Genomic DNA, 16,192 nt, shown 5'->3' on the forward strand with positions numbered 1-16,192 from the left:
GTCACCACTACTGTAAAGAAATCAGAATCAGTAAGCTCCTCTATTATCAAACATTTCAATTCAAACAACTTTAAATGACTTTGTTTATATTGTAGCAACTGAACTATGCAGAAAGCTTGAAAAAATCAGTGGAATTCCACTGGAGTATTCCATTGCTTTGGCTTATGAACAGCTTTGTCCTTTGTTTTTTTAGGGTTTAGAAAAAAAATGTTTTCAAATAGCAAAGCTTTCTGGGCAAGTTCTGCTGCTGAAGTCTACATTTATGTTAACTCGATGCTTTACACCTCTCAGGAGTCATCTAACACTTCACTTGAGCTACTACAGTAATAGAACAGCCTCTAAGATGGCGATGAGGATTCCCCCCTGAGGGAATTATCGAGGCCAAGCCAACAAAGCTATGCTAAAAACTGCATTGAAACTAAGGGTTAAGGCTTTGTTGTGTGGAGGCCAAAGCTTCCATCTCTATCTAATTTCCTCCAGCCTTGCCACAGACCCTTAACGCATTGCTGGGACCTGTCACCTTAAACGAATCAATAGATGTTGGAGTCTATAAAAGTGGAGGAGAGGTCAGTGTATATCTCTGAATGCTAATATTGTGGCTCTAGGCGACTCTCTGAGGCCTGCAAACTGTCCTCGAGCCCCCAACTATCATTGCCTGTTTTTTTGTTTTTTTTACTTCATTACTGAAGCAGTGATCCCAGTATTTTCTATTAACTTGGCTTGGCTAGCCAGGAGGCATTTAGCCATTAGAACAGTCACAGCTATTTGCTCCATCAGAGACAAGGGAAATGTTTTAAGAGCAGATTGGAGCTTGTTTTAGGATGCATATTAGCATTTAACTCCGCAGCAGTTGTTGTGTACCATGTCACGTTTCATCCCATCCTTGCTGATGTCATGATGTTTATTTCTGTGTACTTCACTTCAGGTTCATTAAGCATATTACTGTCACTGCATTACTGCTAATAGACATGGGTGGGGAAATGCAATATATGTACATATTAGAGACCCAGGGAGCCAACGGTAAGAAGTAATGTCCATTTTTGTTTAAGATAAAGAAATGAAAAATAATCTTAACACCTGAGTGTTTAATATCCTGTGACCTGTTGCTTCTTATGACCTGATCATACACGCAAACCATAAAAGGACTTACAACATTTAAAAATTGAACTCAAAATAATATAGTCACATATGTCAATGACTACAAACACATTCTAGTCAGTCACTCCATTAGATAATGGTGTCAGGTAGCCCAGATTATATTACAACATACACTCACCGGCCACTTTATCAGGTACACCTTGCTAGTAAAACATTGGACCCCTTTTGCCTTCAGAACTGCCTTAATTCTCCATGGCATACTTTCAACAAGGTGTTGGAAACATTCCTCACAGATTTTGGTTGGTTATTTGAGTTCCTGTTGCCTTTCTATCATCTGGAACCAGTCTGCCCATTCTCCTCTGACCTCTCATACCAACAAGGCATTTTCGTCCACACTGGATATTTCCTCTTTTTCTGACCATTCTCTGTAAATCCTAGAGATGGGTTTGAAATACTCTGAAATACTCTGAAATACTCAGACCAGCCCGTCTGGCACCAACAATCATACCACGTTCAAAGTCACTTAAATCCCCCTTTTTCCCCGTTCTGATGCTCGATTTGCACTTCAGCAAGTTGTCTTGACCACCTCTACATGCCTAAATGCAGTGAGCTGCGGCCGTGTGATTGGCTGATTAGCTTTTTGTGTTAACAAGCAACTGAACAGGTGTACCTAATAAAGTGGCCAGTGAGTGTATGATCATTTTAGACTATCATTATAATACTATTTGAATTTACTTACTTTCACAGCTTTTAATGGGCCCATATCATTCCTCCCTTTTTGAAACAAAAGAACTAGATTTTGAATGTCAAGTTTCAAAACATACCATATAATAAACGGATTATCGTGATTGAATTTTTTTGTGATGTCACAAAAACTAAGAAATTTACATATTTCCTCCATTTCAGTCTACATTAGTTTAGCTTCACCCACTCGTCTCAAAGTTATAAGGAGTGTTTCATCCCAGACTGCTTTTTGAACGAGGCTTTAAATGGATTTACAATTTAAATCATGCACAGGGACATGAGATGCGACCAAAATCTGGACGCAGACACTATAATTGAATGTAAAGGTTTGAACACCCTGGTCAAGTTAGATGTTTTATCTTTTTTATGAAAATAAGCTGTACATCCTGTACAGAGAACACACTTAAATGTGGCATTATTTACAGAATTAAATATAAAATTAAAATACTTAAAACAATAAAATATTTTTTTAAATGTTATAATGTTTATACTGGCTCCATTTTATGTTTATGTTGTTTCCACTATGATAAATTTAGCAAATAAACAGCATTTGTGTATTAAAATGTGCAGCAGTGTTTTCTCTGTAGAAGGTGTGTTAACTTATTTAAAATCTAATTTGACCAGGGGTGCACAAACCTTTGCAGGCAGCTGCAGTTGCACATCAAAATGTTTAGTATGTCTAATATTTGTAATGGAGTTGTTACAAGAAAAGCATCTAGAAATAAGCTGCACTATATCTAATATATTTCACATCAAACAAACAAGCCATCTTGTGTAAGAAGGGCAGGATAAATCTGAACTGACCATGTCCGAGCATTCCCTGGCCGGACCTTTTGGCTTCAGTTTTAAGACTGACCTCTGCAGGTTCTCCAATAACACTGATCAGTACACAAGGTCTGATTCCACAACGAGGCCTGTGTGGATTATGGGATTTCTGGGTACGTGCCCCCTCCCCAAAATCTGTCATTAGAGTGATAATCATCCCAAATCTTTGCTTCTCTTCCTGCTTATGATGCACAGGAGAAGAAGTCACTAAGCTAATTCTGCAGCTTATCTCCTGTGTTCATTTGTGTGGGAAGCAGCCTCTGGATCTTTATCACTCTTTAGTACCTCAGCGTCTTTGTGGAAAGGCCAGATATGCCGGGCTAGTGTATGTGTGTGTGCGCACACGTGTGTGTGTGTGTGTGTAGGTGTGTGTGTGTGCGAGTGAAACAGCTGGCCGGCTGGTGCTGAGGGTCCCGGGCTAATCCTGTCAGTCTGCGGTATTTTAGGCCATCTGCTAATCCAGCGGTCGCACGCTCCAGCAGCTCCCTGCCACTGATATCACCCTCAAACAGCCCCACTGAGGCTCCAGAAACTGACCAGCCACTGCACACTGACCAGGATTATTACACACACGACTACACATACAAACACACACACACACACACAGGCACTCGCTAACTCATTCATTCACATACGCGTATACTCGTAGTGATAAATGATGAAATTAATCATCATTAATGTAGAAATCCTCTCTCTCTCTCTCTCTCTCTCTCTCTCTGTGTCTGTCTGTGTCTCTCTCTCTCTCTCTCTCTCTCTCTCTCTCTCTCTCTCTCTGTGTGTGTCTGTCTGTGTCTCTCTCTCTGTGCTTCAACATAATTTTTGCATTGTCTTATATATATATATGTATAATGTGTGTATGTATCTATCATTGTTGTGTCTCCAAGATGGTAACTTTACTGGAGGAGGTAAACATAATTTAATTTTAATGTAATGTTTAAATGTAATGTAAGTCAATGTAACCAGATGTTTTTTCCAAGTAGTTTTGGGCCATTAATTGTAGTCCATTCATCATGAAATGTAGACATAATGTAAAGGGCAACAGGCATTTTGAGATTGTGTGAAAACCTGAAAAACATCAAAAATTGAGATACAGGGTTTTGTTCCGACAGCAGAAGTAGGTTTAGCATTTTCTGCTTTCTACAGAAAGTAATTTTAAGTAATCCCAAACACATTCAGTGAAGTTGAGGTCTGGACTCTATGGTGGTCAGTCCATTGTTCTGAGAACATGTGCAGCTTCTTTGTTTGATGTGCCGGTCTCCTTTTCTCAGTGAGGCTTCTTGACAGCTACACATCCTTTCAGACCCACAGCATTGAGTGGTCTTCTCACAGTGGAAGGATGGAGTGAAACACCTGTGGATGTTTTCAGATCTGAAGCAGTTTGATTTGCTCCTCTCTCTCAAAGATGAAAGCTTTAAGGGCTGTTCATCTGATGGGGACAGTTTTGGTGTCTACCAGATTCTGCCCAGTTGTTAGGGGTCCCATCCGATTTTCTCTGTAGCTTTTAATCTTTTTTTTTTTATTTTCAAACTTTTTTATTTTTTTACTTATTGACTTTCTCCTTCCTTGTGCAAGTGGATTATCTTATATCTAATATATATATATACTTTTTTTATTTCATAAAACATTAAACTTCCTCTTGTTCATAAAATACTTGAGCTACTCGAAAGATCTAAAAACATTTTTTAAACATAAGTTTATGTCAATTAAACCTCTACTGTGTTAGGCCCAGTTTAACAGATACAATAACAAGTATAATGAAAAGTGACTCCAAAGTTTGAATGGTAGTGAATATATTTATATCTACACAATACTGAATATAGTAAAACAAACAAATTATTAAAAATGTAGATTTTTTTTAATGTTCTTTTTCTCTGTTTTTCATTCCCTCTCTTTCCCTTTGTTCCAGTTGACTTTATAGGTGGGTTTGACTCTTATGGTTACCAAGGACCACAGAAGACATCCCATTTGCAACTACAACCAATGTATATGTAAGTATGGAAATGCGAATTAGCAGCTGTGAATCAGATCAGCTTCCTGAGATGTTCCTTTATTGCGCCTCCTCCGCTTTCCTATCCAGTGGCTGTTAAATCCCAGTGGCCTCAGGCTTTTCTCATGGTTGCACTGTTTTGACTTTCCTTGTGTTAAAAATCCAGCTACTGCATGTCTGTATCCGTGGGGATACGATGAGCCCGGCTCAGGTCTCTACCTTCCTGCTTTGCCTTTGTTTGCGGATTTCGTTTCCAGACTCATGTATCGTCGTGTTCAGAGTCATTCTCGTTGTGTCTGGGTGCAGAGCGCTCTCTGTTTTGCTCCCTCGACACGAAACAGGCGTAATGGGGTATTGCTGCAGTGGGCAATGAGAGGAAGACAGCAGAACAAAACCCTCAGGAGTTCACTGTACAAATCAGTGAGAAATAATATCACTGTCGGCCCGGCTCAGATAATAGCCTGGGTCAACATGAAGGAAGGCAGGACTGTTTGCTCACTCTCTGTTGACGACTTAAATGTTTATGAGGACATGCGTGGATGCACAGAGGTGCTGTTGGTTGGTCTCTGTGAGATTTGAAAGGATTTGGTTTATTGACACTGACGTACTAGTGATAGGTTTATATATACCAAGTTTGCACTGCATCAGCTACAGTGCACCCAATTATCTCAGAGAGAAAAACAGCCTCGCTCTCAGGCCAGAGCTTTGCCTTACAGGTTAAGTCTAGTTGATCCTGAGTCCTAAGTACTACGTACTGGCTGAAAAAGTGTCTCTTAGAACAATACTTCAGATTGCTAGAATCCCAAGAAATAAGAGTACAGTAACAAAAGTAGGGCCATCATGACCACATGATTCATGACTACTCAATTATTTGATTAAAGAAGCAGATATATATATATATATATATATATATATATATATATATATATATATATATATATATATATATATATATATTTATATATATGTATGTATTTTAATCAGCTACTTTAATAGAATGTATATAGTTGGCTCTCAAATGTCAAACTCCTATTTATACATACATTAACATAAGTATATTTAAGTATAATCAACTTAAATTTATTATTCGGAAGTATATTTTAAAACATACTTTAAAGCTTGCTTTTAAAGTCATTACTGAAGAGTACAATTCAAATATCTGTCATGTGTTGTAATTTTTGTTTTAGCAATTGCTTGAGTTGCAGTTGCTTAAATTAACTACTTCATTGCTACGCTGTTCCAGTTTAGAACAGAAAAACACTTGTAGGCATGTATTTCAAAATTACTTAAATATAATGTAAGTTTTCAATATATATATATATATATATATATATATATATATATATATATATATATATATATATATATATATACACACACACACACACACACACACACACACACACACACACACACACACACACACACAATGAAAAGAAGGTGTTTTCTCTTGTCAGTGTAGATTTGTGTGGGCTTTAGAGAGTTAGAAGTAAAGTAATGAGTAACTGGAATACTTTTTATAATTACCAAAACACATCCAGCACGTTGTTACCCACAGTTTAAAATCAGATATAAAGAAAAAGAGCGCCGAAAGCAATTTGAGCTCTTTTTGCAGGCCCCCTAGTGGCCATTCCCCCGGCAGAGTGGTAGTTGACTTGGATATTTTTAATTCATATTGTCAAATAAAACATTTTCCTTATAATTTTGTTATTAACTAGGACACTGTTGTCTCTCTATGAGTGAAATGTTGTGAGTCTGTGTTGAGCTGCTAGCCAGCAATGAGGGGTGAAAAAGGAGGGGTGAGAACAATTCACCTGTCTCCACACAAAGAGTGCAGCTTTCTTCATATCAAACAATCCTGTACAAATAACACAATAAAATTGCATTTAAACAGAATAAACACACTTTTTTGCTTAAAATGAGACCCTCCAAACCGTGTAGAAACTGAATTTATGGCTGCGTTGAAAAAAGGTCAAACTGTATGTTATTTTCAGTGAATTAACTTGTTTCTTTGGCATCCTTTAGGGATTGTACATTAGGATTGGAGTTTACATTAAAGCACACAAAATGAGCTGAAGTTGGCTGTCAAATGTCAAACTCATATGTTTTGCGGCTCTGTTGTTGTTAGCTGGCACCATTAAAACGTAGCATTTATGCAGTATATTTCCAGTTCTGTAAATCATACAGCCCTCCAGTGAAATGCATTCCGACTAGGTGACTGAAGACAATGTGCAGATATGAAGGATCTCCAAAACAGATGTAAATTACATGCTATGGCTACTATGAAAGGGGTATAAGAATTATTAAAGTTTTTTGGAACTTTTAAAATGCTGCGTTTATTATGGTTGGCTCAAGTCCTTTTTAATTTCTTGACTTTTTTTAAAACTCTCATTTTTATTTGATTGTCAAAATAATCAGTTGATTACTCGCTTACAAATATAATCAGTAGTGAAAGCCCTAAACCGAAGCTGGATTCTCAGAAAATACACCCTGTAGTTGCAGGACATACCTGATGTAAGATGCAGCAGCTTATGAAAATACAATGCATCTCTTGATTCCACTGATTGCATCATCTAGAGTCATCTCTCTGAAACAGCACTGTGGATGGCACAGCTCATCTGATATGGAAACACATGGCAGGTGTTCAAAACGCGCCCGCCGCCAGGCCTGGCACATGAATGACATTGACAGTGATCTACCATCCTGAGCCAGGGCATTCCCTGCCGTCTCCTCAGGGAGGCGGGGGCACAGCTGAGCTGGAGCCAAGCCAGGGATGCGTAGCAGGGCAGGGTGGGACAGCCCATATGGCTTTAGAGAGAGGTGGGGGCAGGAAGGCTCACCTTCAGGCTCTGTAATATTTGCCTGTGGAGAATGGCCCGATCCAAAGCGCTCTCATCCTGAACTGTGTGTGAGCTGACAAGAGCAAGGTGACGATGAAGAGCGCACATGGAGCAGCCTCACTCAATCTGCGCTCGCTACAGGGGAGGACACACTGCCCAGGCTGGTGGAGAGAGAGAGAAGCATGCTGGGAATTGTAGTCATTTGTAGTGCAGGGAATCTGAAGGTGAACATTGGCAAAAATGTTTCTGATAAATTCTTCATCTTCTCTTCCACCTCAGTTTGTGATTTTGATGTTCTCTGAGGAAATATTATGCTAAACATCTTGCCAAACTCTTTGAGTGCATCTTTTTTGTTATTAGACTTAACCACCACCAATTAATGATGCTTAACCCTTAATCAACCCTTTGAGGTCCATTATTGCACCAGCTGGTTTTTGTTCACTTGGTGGTACCTTACAGGTGTGAATGAGGTCCAGTGCCTCTTGGAGGTGCAAGTAATTACTCAAATTACTGTTTTAGGTGGTCAAAGACACATATGACCAAAATATTTGTAGTCACAATTGGTCATGAATTGATACATGAATATATATATATATATATATATATGAATTAAAAAGAAAACATAATAAACATAACTTGCTTAAGAATGTGGCTTTGTTTAACAAGCAGCTCAGAAAATTGCTAAAAAACTTTGCTTTTCCCAGAGTGCAACCTACCATCTGAGGGTCTCAGCAACTTCCTTTGTATACCTCTTGTTCTTTTTCTGTAAATTTAAGCATAACATGTGGCATAAAACAGTTTTTTCAAATCTCTAATAAAAAAGAATAATATTGAAATGTAGGCTTTTGCTCTGCACCAGCAAACTGATAGTATGAGAAGTAGTTATAGAAAGCTGGAAAAAAAATCTCTAAAATAGTGTCACTAACGTCATATTTGCCTTCATATAGCAAATGATCTGTTCTGTACAGTACATCTGCTCCACTCACAGCCTCTCCACACAGGACACAGTCACTGTTTTGGATCAGTGACAAATTGTAATACAGTACTTTCCTCCAACTCCAAGTTCCATCCATCCTTATCTGCAAGAAACATATGGCTTAAAATCAGGAATAATAAGGATTCTAACTGTTCAGAACATGTACAAAGTGTATTATTCTACACGTCACACCTGTGAATGTTCACCCTTTCTTATTTGTACAAGATCATTTGTTATTAAAGATGCACCGTGTTTGCCATATTCAGAGTCAGTGTAAGGCTGGTTGACAGGGACTTTTAGTTTCTTAGGTCTTTTTCCTTTGCAAATGTCAAAGTCTCCATCTCTAAAATGCAAAGGCTTTGCACACTATTATCTGTGTACATGGCACTACTCACTACAGTCTGGCTTAGTGGCATTATATGGGCTTTATATTTCAATCATTTTGCAGTGGAAAAGTTGAGATGAATGCAGTATTGGAAAATGGAAAAGGTCATAAATTCACTAATTAGATGGGCAGTTATCAAAAGAAGCAGTTGGGCAAAACTGAATGGAGCCATGAATGACTCATTTTGTCAAAATATTGACTGTGTCAAATAATGACTATTTCTCAAAATAATTGTTCAATTTCTCAAAATAGTGACTCATTTTTTCAAAATACTGTATGTCAAAAAAGTAATTTCTCAAAATAATGCCTTAGTATCTCTAAATAATGGCCTTTTTTTCAAAATATACATTTAGTATCTCTAAATAATGACTTATTATCTCCAAATATTGAATTAGTATCTAAGAATAATGATTTTTTTCTTGGTATCTCGAAATAAGTACATATTTTATCAAAATATTAGCATGGAATAAGGGCATTGAGCAAAGTAATGGCTTAGTGTATTGTGAATTATTATCTCAAAGTCTTGGGAAAGTAAGTCTTTCTTTTGAGATGTTAGATCAATGTTTTGACAAACTCCTGCCAGGAACTGGAAAATAAAAACAGATTTTTTTCTACTCTACCTGGCAGGAATAGATCTCCAGACCAGCCTGTATCGCTGTCATATACTTAAACAAAGAGTGCCTGATACTGAGCTACCCTATGTAAAGCAGTGGTTTCCAACCTGGTCCTCAGGGCCTCCTAGAGGGCCTGCTAGATAGTCCGTTTTTCTATGTGTTGCAAGTTGGGTCGCTGCAAAAGTGTAGACTGTCTGTGGGCCCTGAGCACCAGGTTGGAAACCACTGGCCTAAGGTTTTACCTTATCATCCAAAGATCCTGTGGACCAAACAGGCACTAATTATTAGCATTATTACTGGTCGATAATATCAGCCGATATCATCAGGACACCAGTATATCACTGTGTCTGAGTGAGTCTAGTCTGAATGTGTTATTCCTTGTGCTGACTCTGTATGTAATATCTGATATCTTATACCTAGTTGTATTTTGTTTCAGCACATTTGTATAGCTTCTGACCTTGGGTACCACTAACGCTTCATCTTTTCTCTTCTTGTGTTTCCTCTACAGGTCAAAGTAACAAGGACAACTGCCTTATGAACCAATCAAATAGAAAAAAAAACTGCTGTTTTATCATTTTGTCTTTCTACGTAATTTGTCTTAATATGATAGTGTCTTACGAACTGTCGGAGGAACACGAGACGTGGCACTTTAACCTCAAAAGGCTGGAAAAACCGACACACGCTGGATTTCCCCACACTGGAGCATCTTAGGCTGGCACTTCCTGTCTGGAGCCCCTGCCGGCCTGGCTTTGACTTATCAGCAGGCGCAAGAGAGCCCCCCTGTGGTGAGGACACCTTCTGCAGTTTCCTCCCTGTCTCCACAGAAGAAGCAAAAGAGTCATATTGAAGGAGCAGATTGCATCGATCTCTGAGGATTTCAGCAGGGAGATAGAAGAGAAAAGCCAGCCATGCACTGAATGAACTCACCTAATGCTGGAGAATATCTCTACATTCTATAATACTGAAATACTCCCCACTTAAAGAATGTCCAATACAGTCACCTGATGTAGTGCTGACACCTGGAGCGAATTAAGAAGGAGAATCACATGTGTGTGTTTACAGCTGGTTATTCTGGGCCACTGGGATACCATGGAACTAATTCATCACAGATCACAGGGGTTAACATAACTTCTCAAGTTTTATTATGTAATAACTGTATTCCGAATTAGTTTTTTGAATCTATATTATGGATGTATTTGTCTTGAAAGTGCCAAGAACACGTTACTTAGAAACTCGATATCAGAAGCTGCCCAGAGATTCGTATTTTACAACAGCAGTCAAAAATATCTATCACTTCATCCGTTTAAAAGTCGTCTTCGGATCGACCGTATTTGTTTGCATGAGGTGTCATGTTGCATATTTAATCTGTGACAGCAGGAAATAGGCCCCAGCCGTGGCGGAGCTAGCAGCTGCCCTTTCTACAGCTGTCTCCAGCTTCTAAAGGTTATGTGAATATTGTGCTTTTTTCTGTTCTTTTTCTTTTTCTTTTTCTAAAACAAGTGTTCGGTCTCGTTAAGAAGAAAAACGAAGAGAAAAACAAACGTAACCCTCTTTCTATCTGAAGCTTTTTTTAACACATGTGCCAGTGTTCACTCTTTTTCTAGTAGACTAATAATTTATGTTGTGAAGGTGGGCCGTTCTTTATAAATGTACATATACACGAGGGAAACCTTGGGGGGGTGGGGGGTGGGGGACATAAAGCTGCGCTGTTTTGATAGTGTGCCGTGGGAGGAGTTGTGAGTGAATGTGCGTGTGCTGTAGAGTTTGTGCTGTGGCTGAAATGTTCTTCGTGTAATGGCCATTCGCAAGAACCCATGAGCAACCGTAAAGCCTCCATGCTTTCTCTCCAGGACCATAGGCCTAGAACCGCAAATAGAACAGCGCTCGTTTGTCCATTAGATAAATTGTTTACAAAGTAGAGCTATTCAATTCCTTTAATACCACTAACAGAAGATGTGCTGTATGGGCTTTTTGTAACCAGTCGGTCTTAGGCTACTTTCAGTCGTCCTTCTAAATGAATACAAAGAAATGAGTTTCCTTTTTTAGCTGCACTTTCAATTACCCATAATATCTCAAGATCTTTCATCTTATATTAAGCCCTTTGATGATACATGAAAGTGTGAAACATCTTCATTTGGGTCAGGCTGTTACACCCAAATGGAAGGAGGAAAACACAAAAATCGACACCCTACAATACTCATTTTAACATGCCCTCATTATGCTGAGAAATCATTGCGATCTGTCACAATTCCCATTTGAATCCCCCACAAACCAGTGCAGGCTGTTTGACAAGCAATTGCATTCAAATTCTTTTCATTTTCATCATTTTTAACCCATAACATTTGATTTGCTATGTTCAGGCTTGGTTATAGGTGGCAAACCAATCCCTCTGTTATACATGACTGCTCATTATTAAATTCTGCTAGGTTGCTAGTTAGAAAGCTAAAGGCAGTGCAGCAAACAACAACAAAACAAAAGGCAAAACACCACAATTATGAAACAAAGCTACAGACAGCTGAAGCAACTGATCACAAAATATATGTATGTTATGCTTAAACTTCTCAAGAGAAAACATTTTGCTTCACAAAGTTTGTTAGCTAATTAGCTGAGTGTTGCCAACCTAGCTGAGGGCAAGTGAGAAGTTTTTGACCTCGAGAAAGGAAAGATCTATTTGAACATGTAATTCCCACTCAGAAATTCGGAGTTTCTTGAGAGCTCCGAGTTCTCTATGTTTATACATGATGTAATTTCAACGTGGCAGCACCCAACAAGAACTAACAGCATGTTTTAAGCTTTAGGAGTGGTTTTAAAAGCTTTTATTCACATACAGCAGCCAAAACAAGCACTAGCTTACCGTGACCCTCCATTTTCCCACCTCTAAGAGCTTAGGTTGCACAAACACTTTAAAGTTGGATAATTCCAAACTCCCAGTTATTAAGAACGCGGCATAATTTGCATCACGCTGCCCTTGTGCTGTGAGTGACCACTGTTGTCACATACAGTCATGTACAAAACATTGAACCCCCCCTAAACAGGTTATGATGTTGAATAAACAACGTTGTTTTGATTTTCTAAGTGAAAATAAATTGACACAACTTCAAGGAACGAACGGGAATATGGCATTTTTCCGCCAATGTTAGTGCCCAGGAGTTCATCACTGGGGGGAAAAAAAACAAAATGTGCCATAATTTTTGGAGCAGGCTACATTTTAGTTTTATTTTTTATTATACATACATACAATCAGGAAATAAACAGTAATTGTGTATTAAAATGTGCATAAGTGGGTTTACTGTAGAGGATGTGTTCACTTATTTTCTCAAAGTCATCGACACACATCGTTTGACCAGGGGAACACACTTTTCCATACAACTGAATGTTGACTTGAAGCTGGCATGGGCATGTTAAAAAGTATTGGGACGGGGCCCCAGTGCCCACATCTTTTTTGAAAACAGATACCAAAATATGTAACTCTACTGTGTATTTGCCTTCCTTTTCATAAACAAGACTTTAATCAGCGTCCATGTAACTGTTTGGGTGCAGATAAATGTGTGGCCGGAAAAAAACTTCTGTATGGGTGTAAGGTCTATAGGGAAAGTGCCTGAGACAACATCCTTTTAACATTCCAATAAATAATAACCTGCCCTCCTCCACAGACTTTGCCAGTTAGTAAATAGGGCCACATGGGCATATTTCATCACACCCCTCATGAATTGCACTGGCAAAGCTATGCAGCTTTGATGATTAATAAAGATATTGTAGCAGCACCACTTTTCAGGCCTTATTGGCTAATAATTCCCCACAGTCATCCTTCACGGCTGCGCAGCTTTCCCCTGGTGCTCCGGACTGAATATGAATATGCTAGCTGCTAGGTTGACTTAGCGTCTTTAAAAGAGATCAGAGTGCGTATTGTTCTGTGTTCTGTCTTTGAAATGAAATGTCAGAGCGACAGAGGCTCAGCATTGTTTTAGAAAGCTGAATTCACGGTGTTCACTTCATTATCAGGCCCATAAACGCTCACATCAGCCTGACCGCCGCGCTGGTCAGATTGCATTTCTTCTCAAAGACTTCTGTAAATACATCACTGTTTCAAACATGGTGCTTGATTAGTCTTAACATGTTGATGCTGTGGCGGGATGGCGTGGAGGCTGAGAACCTGCCAATCATCACTCTGCTGGCTGAACCCAGTCATGCCCTCAATCAGTATGTGTTTAAAAAACATAGATCGGTAATCACGTGAGTTCAAATCCAGTTCAGCTCCTTTAGATGATCTTGCATGATGCTTCTCTCCGGTTTATACGGACGCCGCCCTGGCAAGCTGATGTTTACCATCCCGGGTTGTAAATAAATGTTTTTTTTAAAAACCCGCTGAAATTTCTTTGTGAGATATACGGAACGTCCTGTGCTTAAACTAGTCGAAATTTTAACAAACGCCTTCGTAATAGTATATGAGAAGATCTAATTCTGTTTTCAGTGGTCACATTCAGGTGTGTGGTATTCTATTAACAGCTAATACACACTCTAGAGCTATTATCATAGTATTCTTAGGCCATAGATCTCCAATTCAGAGCTCTAGAACCTTTAGGCAGTCCACATTTTTGTTCATTTCCTACCGTCTGGGCAGGTAATCAGCACTGTACAGCTCCTTAGTGTCCAGCTCCGGTGTGTGAGACCAGTGTAAGAACGTAGGTGGACTGGCTGAAGGTTCCTGAAAGCTGGATTTGGATTCTGTACCAGGACACCGTTCAGGCTGTAATGACTGGGTTCAGTGCTGACTTCAACTTTTAAATAGACTTTAGCTTTTTTCTATTTCTTTTACTTTACAGAAATGACTGTAAATATAATAAGAATAAAAACACAGTGGAGAAAAGTGTGTCTTTGGATTCATTTGCTTGGGAAACGGTCTGAAATAGTGAGCCCTCCTGCTGTTTATGAGATAACCAACAGTAGCATGATGTACAGTAAAGTGCAAGCGCAGTAATGACTATTTCCACATAAACATGTGCCCAGCAGCCCTGTTTGCTCATACGAGGTGCTAATGATGAAGTCCTGTTGTGTCTTCACCTTGCATATCTGAACATGCTGTTCTTGGTATTTATTACTGCTGAAACGTGACTATTTGAGCTAGGCCTTCAGTTCGAACCATAAATGTCAACGCTCTGTCAAGAAAACAAGAACGCACCCTTGTGAGCTTTCTAGTATTATATTAGCATTAAGCCAACGCTGGCACACAAACATTTTTCAGCTGTTCTAGATTAAACAGATGTGCGCAGCGTGTAAAAGACATTTCATGTTTTTTCTGAAGCTTGTAACAGACGTTAACATGCACTGTACCTTGTGTGTAGCCGTGTTCCTCCTGGAGTAAAGAGCCTTAGCACAGAACTGCTATTTTTGGTTTCTAAGGACTGACTGAAAGATGGTTAGACTATGACTCATATTCGTGAGCGATGTAGCTCAAACTGTGCCTAAACACTCAAACTTTACAATGCTATACATTCTACACACACAGAGGAATGTATTAACCCCTTAAATGGCCTAGGCCCACCAACAAGCCCAAAGGCCTGTTTCACACTTCTATAACGTATAAGAATAAGATATATATATATATATATATATATATATATATATATATATATATATATATATATATATATATATATATATATATATATATAAAGGAAGAATTCTATAACTATAAGAATAGCTCAGCCAGTTTGCATTGAAGTCCCTGTGGTGACTGAATAATAGGCACTAGTGTGTAATAAGTCAGGGATTTCAGGGGGTTATGAATGACGGTGTTCTGTTAAAATACTCTTTAATATACTAAAGTGACGTTTTTCTCTCCAAGCTGTTCCCCTCTTGTAAACCAAAACATGATTGGTTGATTTCACACATTGTTTCCTAAATATTGTCGCTATCCAAAAACTTGGATCTACAAATGATCAACTTTACCGGAGAAGGCAAAAACATTCTTAATTGTCAGAGTAAGATAACATAAACATAAAGATGTTGTAATCCACATAATTTTGGAGCATTTCCAGTGATTCATTCATCAGGAAATTTTCATTAAAATAAAGGACAAAATAGAGCTTTTTATTTGTTTTTGGACTGTCCTGTTATGCTTGCTCTGAAGAAGAGCTCATTCATCTTGTGTGGTTTATTTAGGGGGTAAGCAAAATGTAGAAAATGTGAAAGTGTAGTTTATTAGCTAGCTGGCAGCAATCATCTTTAGCCTAGTTTACAGAGCTCCTAAAGCGGCACGGTGTTTGTTTTTTAATAAGCAAGCCACAAATTAATACATTGAGGTCATGAGTTAAGTTTGTCATGTCCAAAAATTTATATATTGAGGTATTTAACTTAATTTGTGGCTTCAGTACATTACTTTGTATCCACAAGACGCTTAATATGTGGCCTCAATATATTATAGTGACCACGCCTTATTTAAAAATGATCACCATGTCACCTTAGGGGCTCTATAATAGGCTAAAGATGCTTTTGAACATAAACAAAGCAGAAATAAAACGCTGGTTAATTGTACGTGTTTAAATGTACTTTACCATTATTTCACCAACTGTACAGAGCTGTTTTTGTTTATGGACATTTTGCGTTTTCCTCCATCCTGATGAAAATGGTCTAATGATTTAAATTAAATTTAAATTTGGTTATTAAAGAATCAAATAAAAGAATATTTGAAACAGTGTATTAAAATTTAAAACTGAGACTCTC

General features: G+C 38.4%; 1 protein-coding gene across 2 annotated transcripts in view; it reads left to right on the plus strand.

Moving 5' to 3' along the window:
• The window catches only part of nkain2 (sodium/potassium transporting ATPase interacting 2), a 267,619-nt gene extending 253,283 nt beyond the window's left edge, over window positions 1-14,336 (plus strand). For both annotated transcript variants that reach the window (XM_017683579.2, XM_017683577.2), the window contains exons 6-7: window positions 4,574-4,655; window positions 9,978-14,336. In XM_017683579.2, the coding sequence (XP_017539068.1) occupies window positions 4,574-4,655; window positions 9,978-9,987 (92 nt within the window). In that variant the 3' untranslated portion in view covers window positions 9,988-14,336. The remainder of the gene's footprint in view (window positions 1-4,573; window positions 4,656-9,977) is intronic.
• Window positions 14,337-16,192: the final 1,856 nt, after the last annotated feature.

Source organism: Pygocentrus nattereri, chromosome 4 (genome assembly GCF_015220715.1).
Source record: "Pygocentrus nattereri isolate fPygNat1 chromosome 4, fPygNat1.pri, whole genome shotgun sequence".
NCBI classification, from domain to species: domain Eukaryota; kingdom Metazoa; phylum Chordata; class Actinopteri; order Characiformes; family Serrasalmidae; genus Pygocentrus; species Pygocentrus nattereri.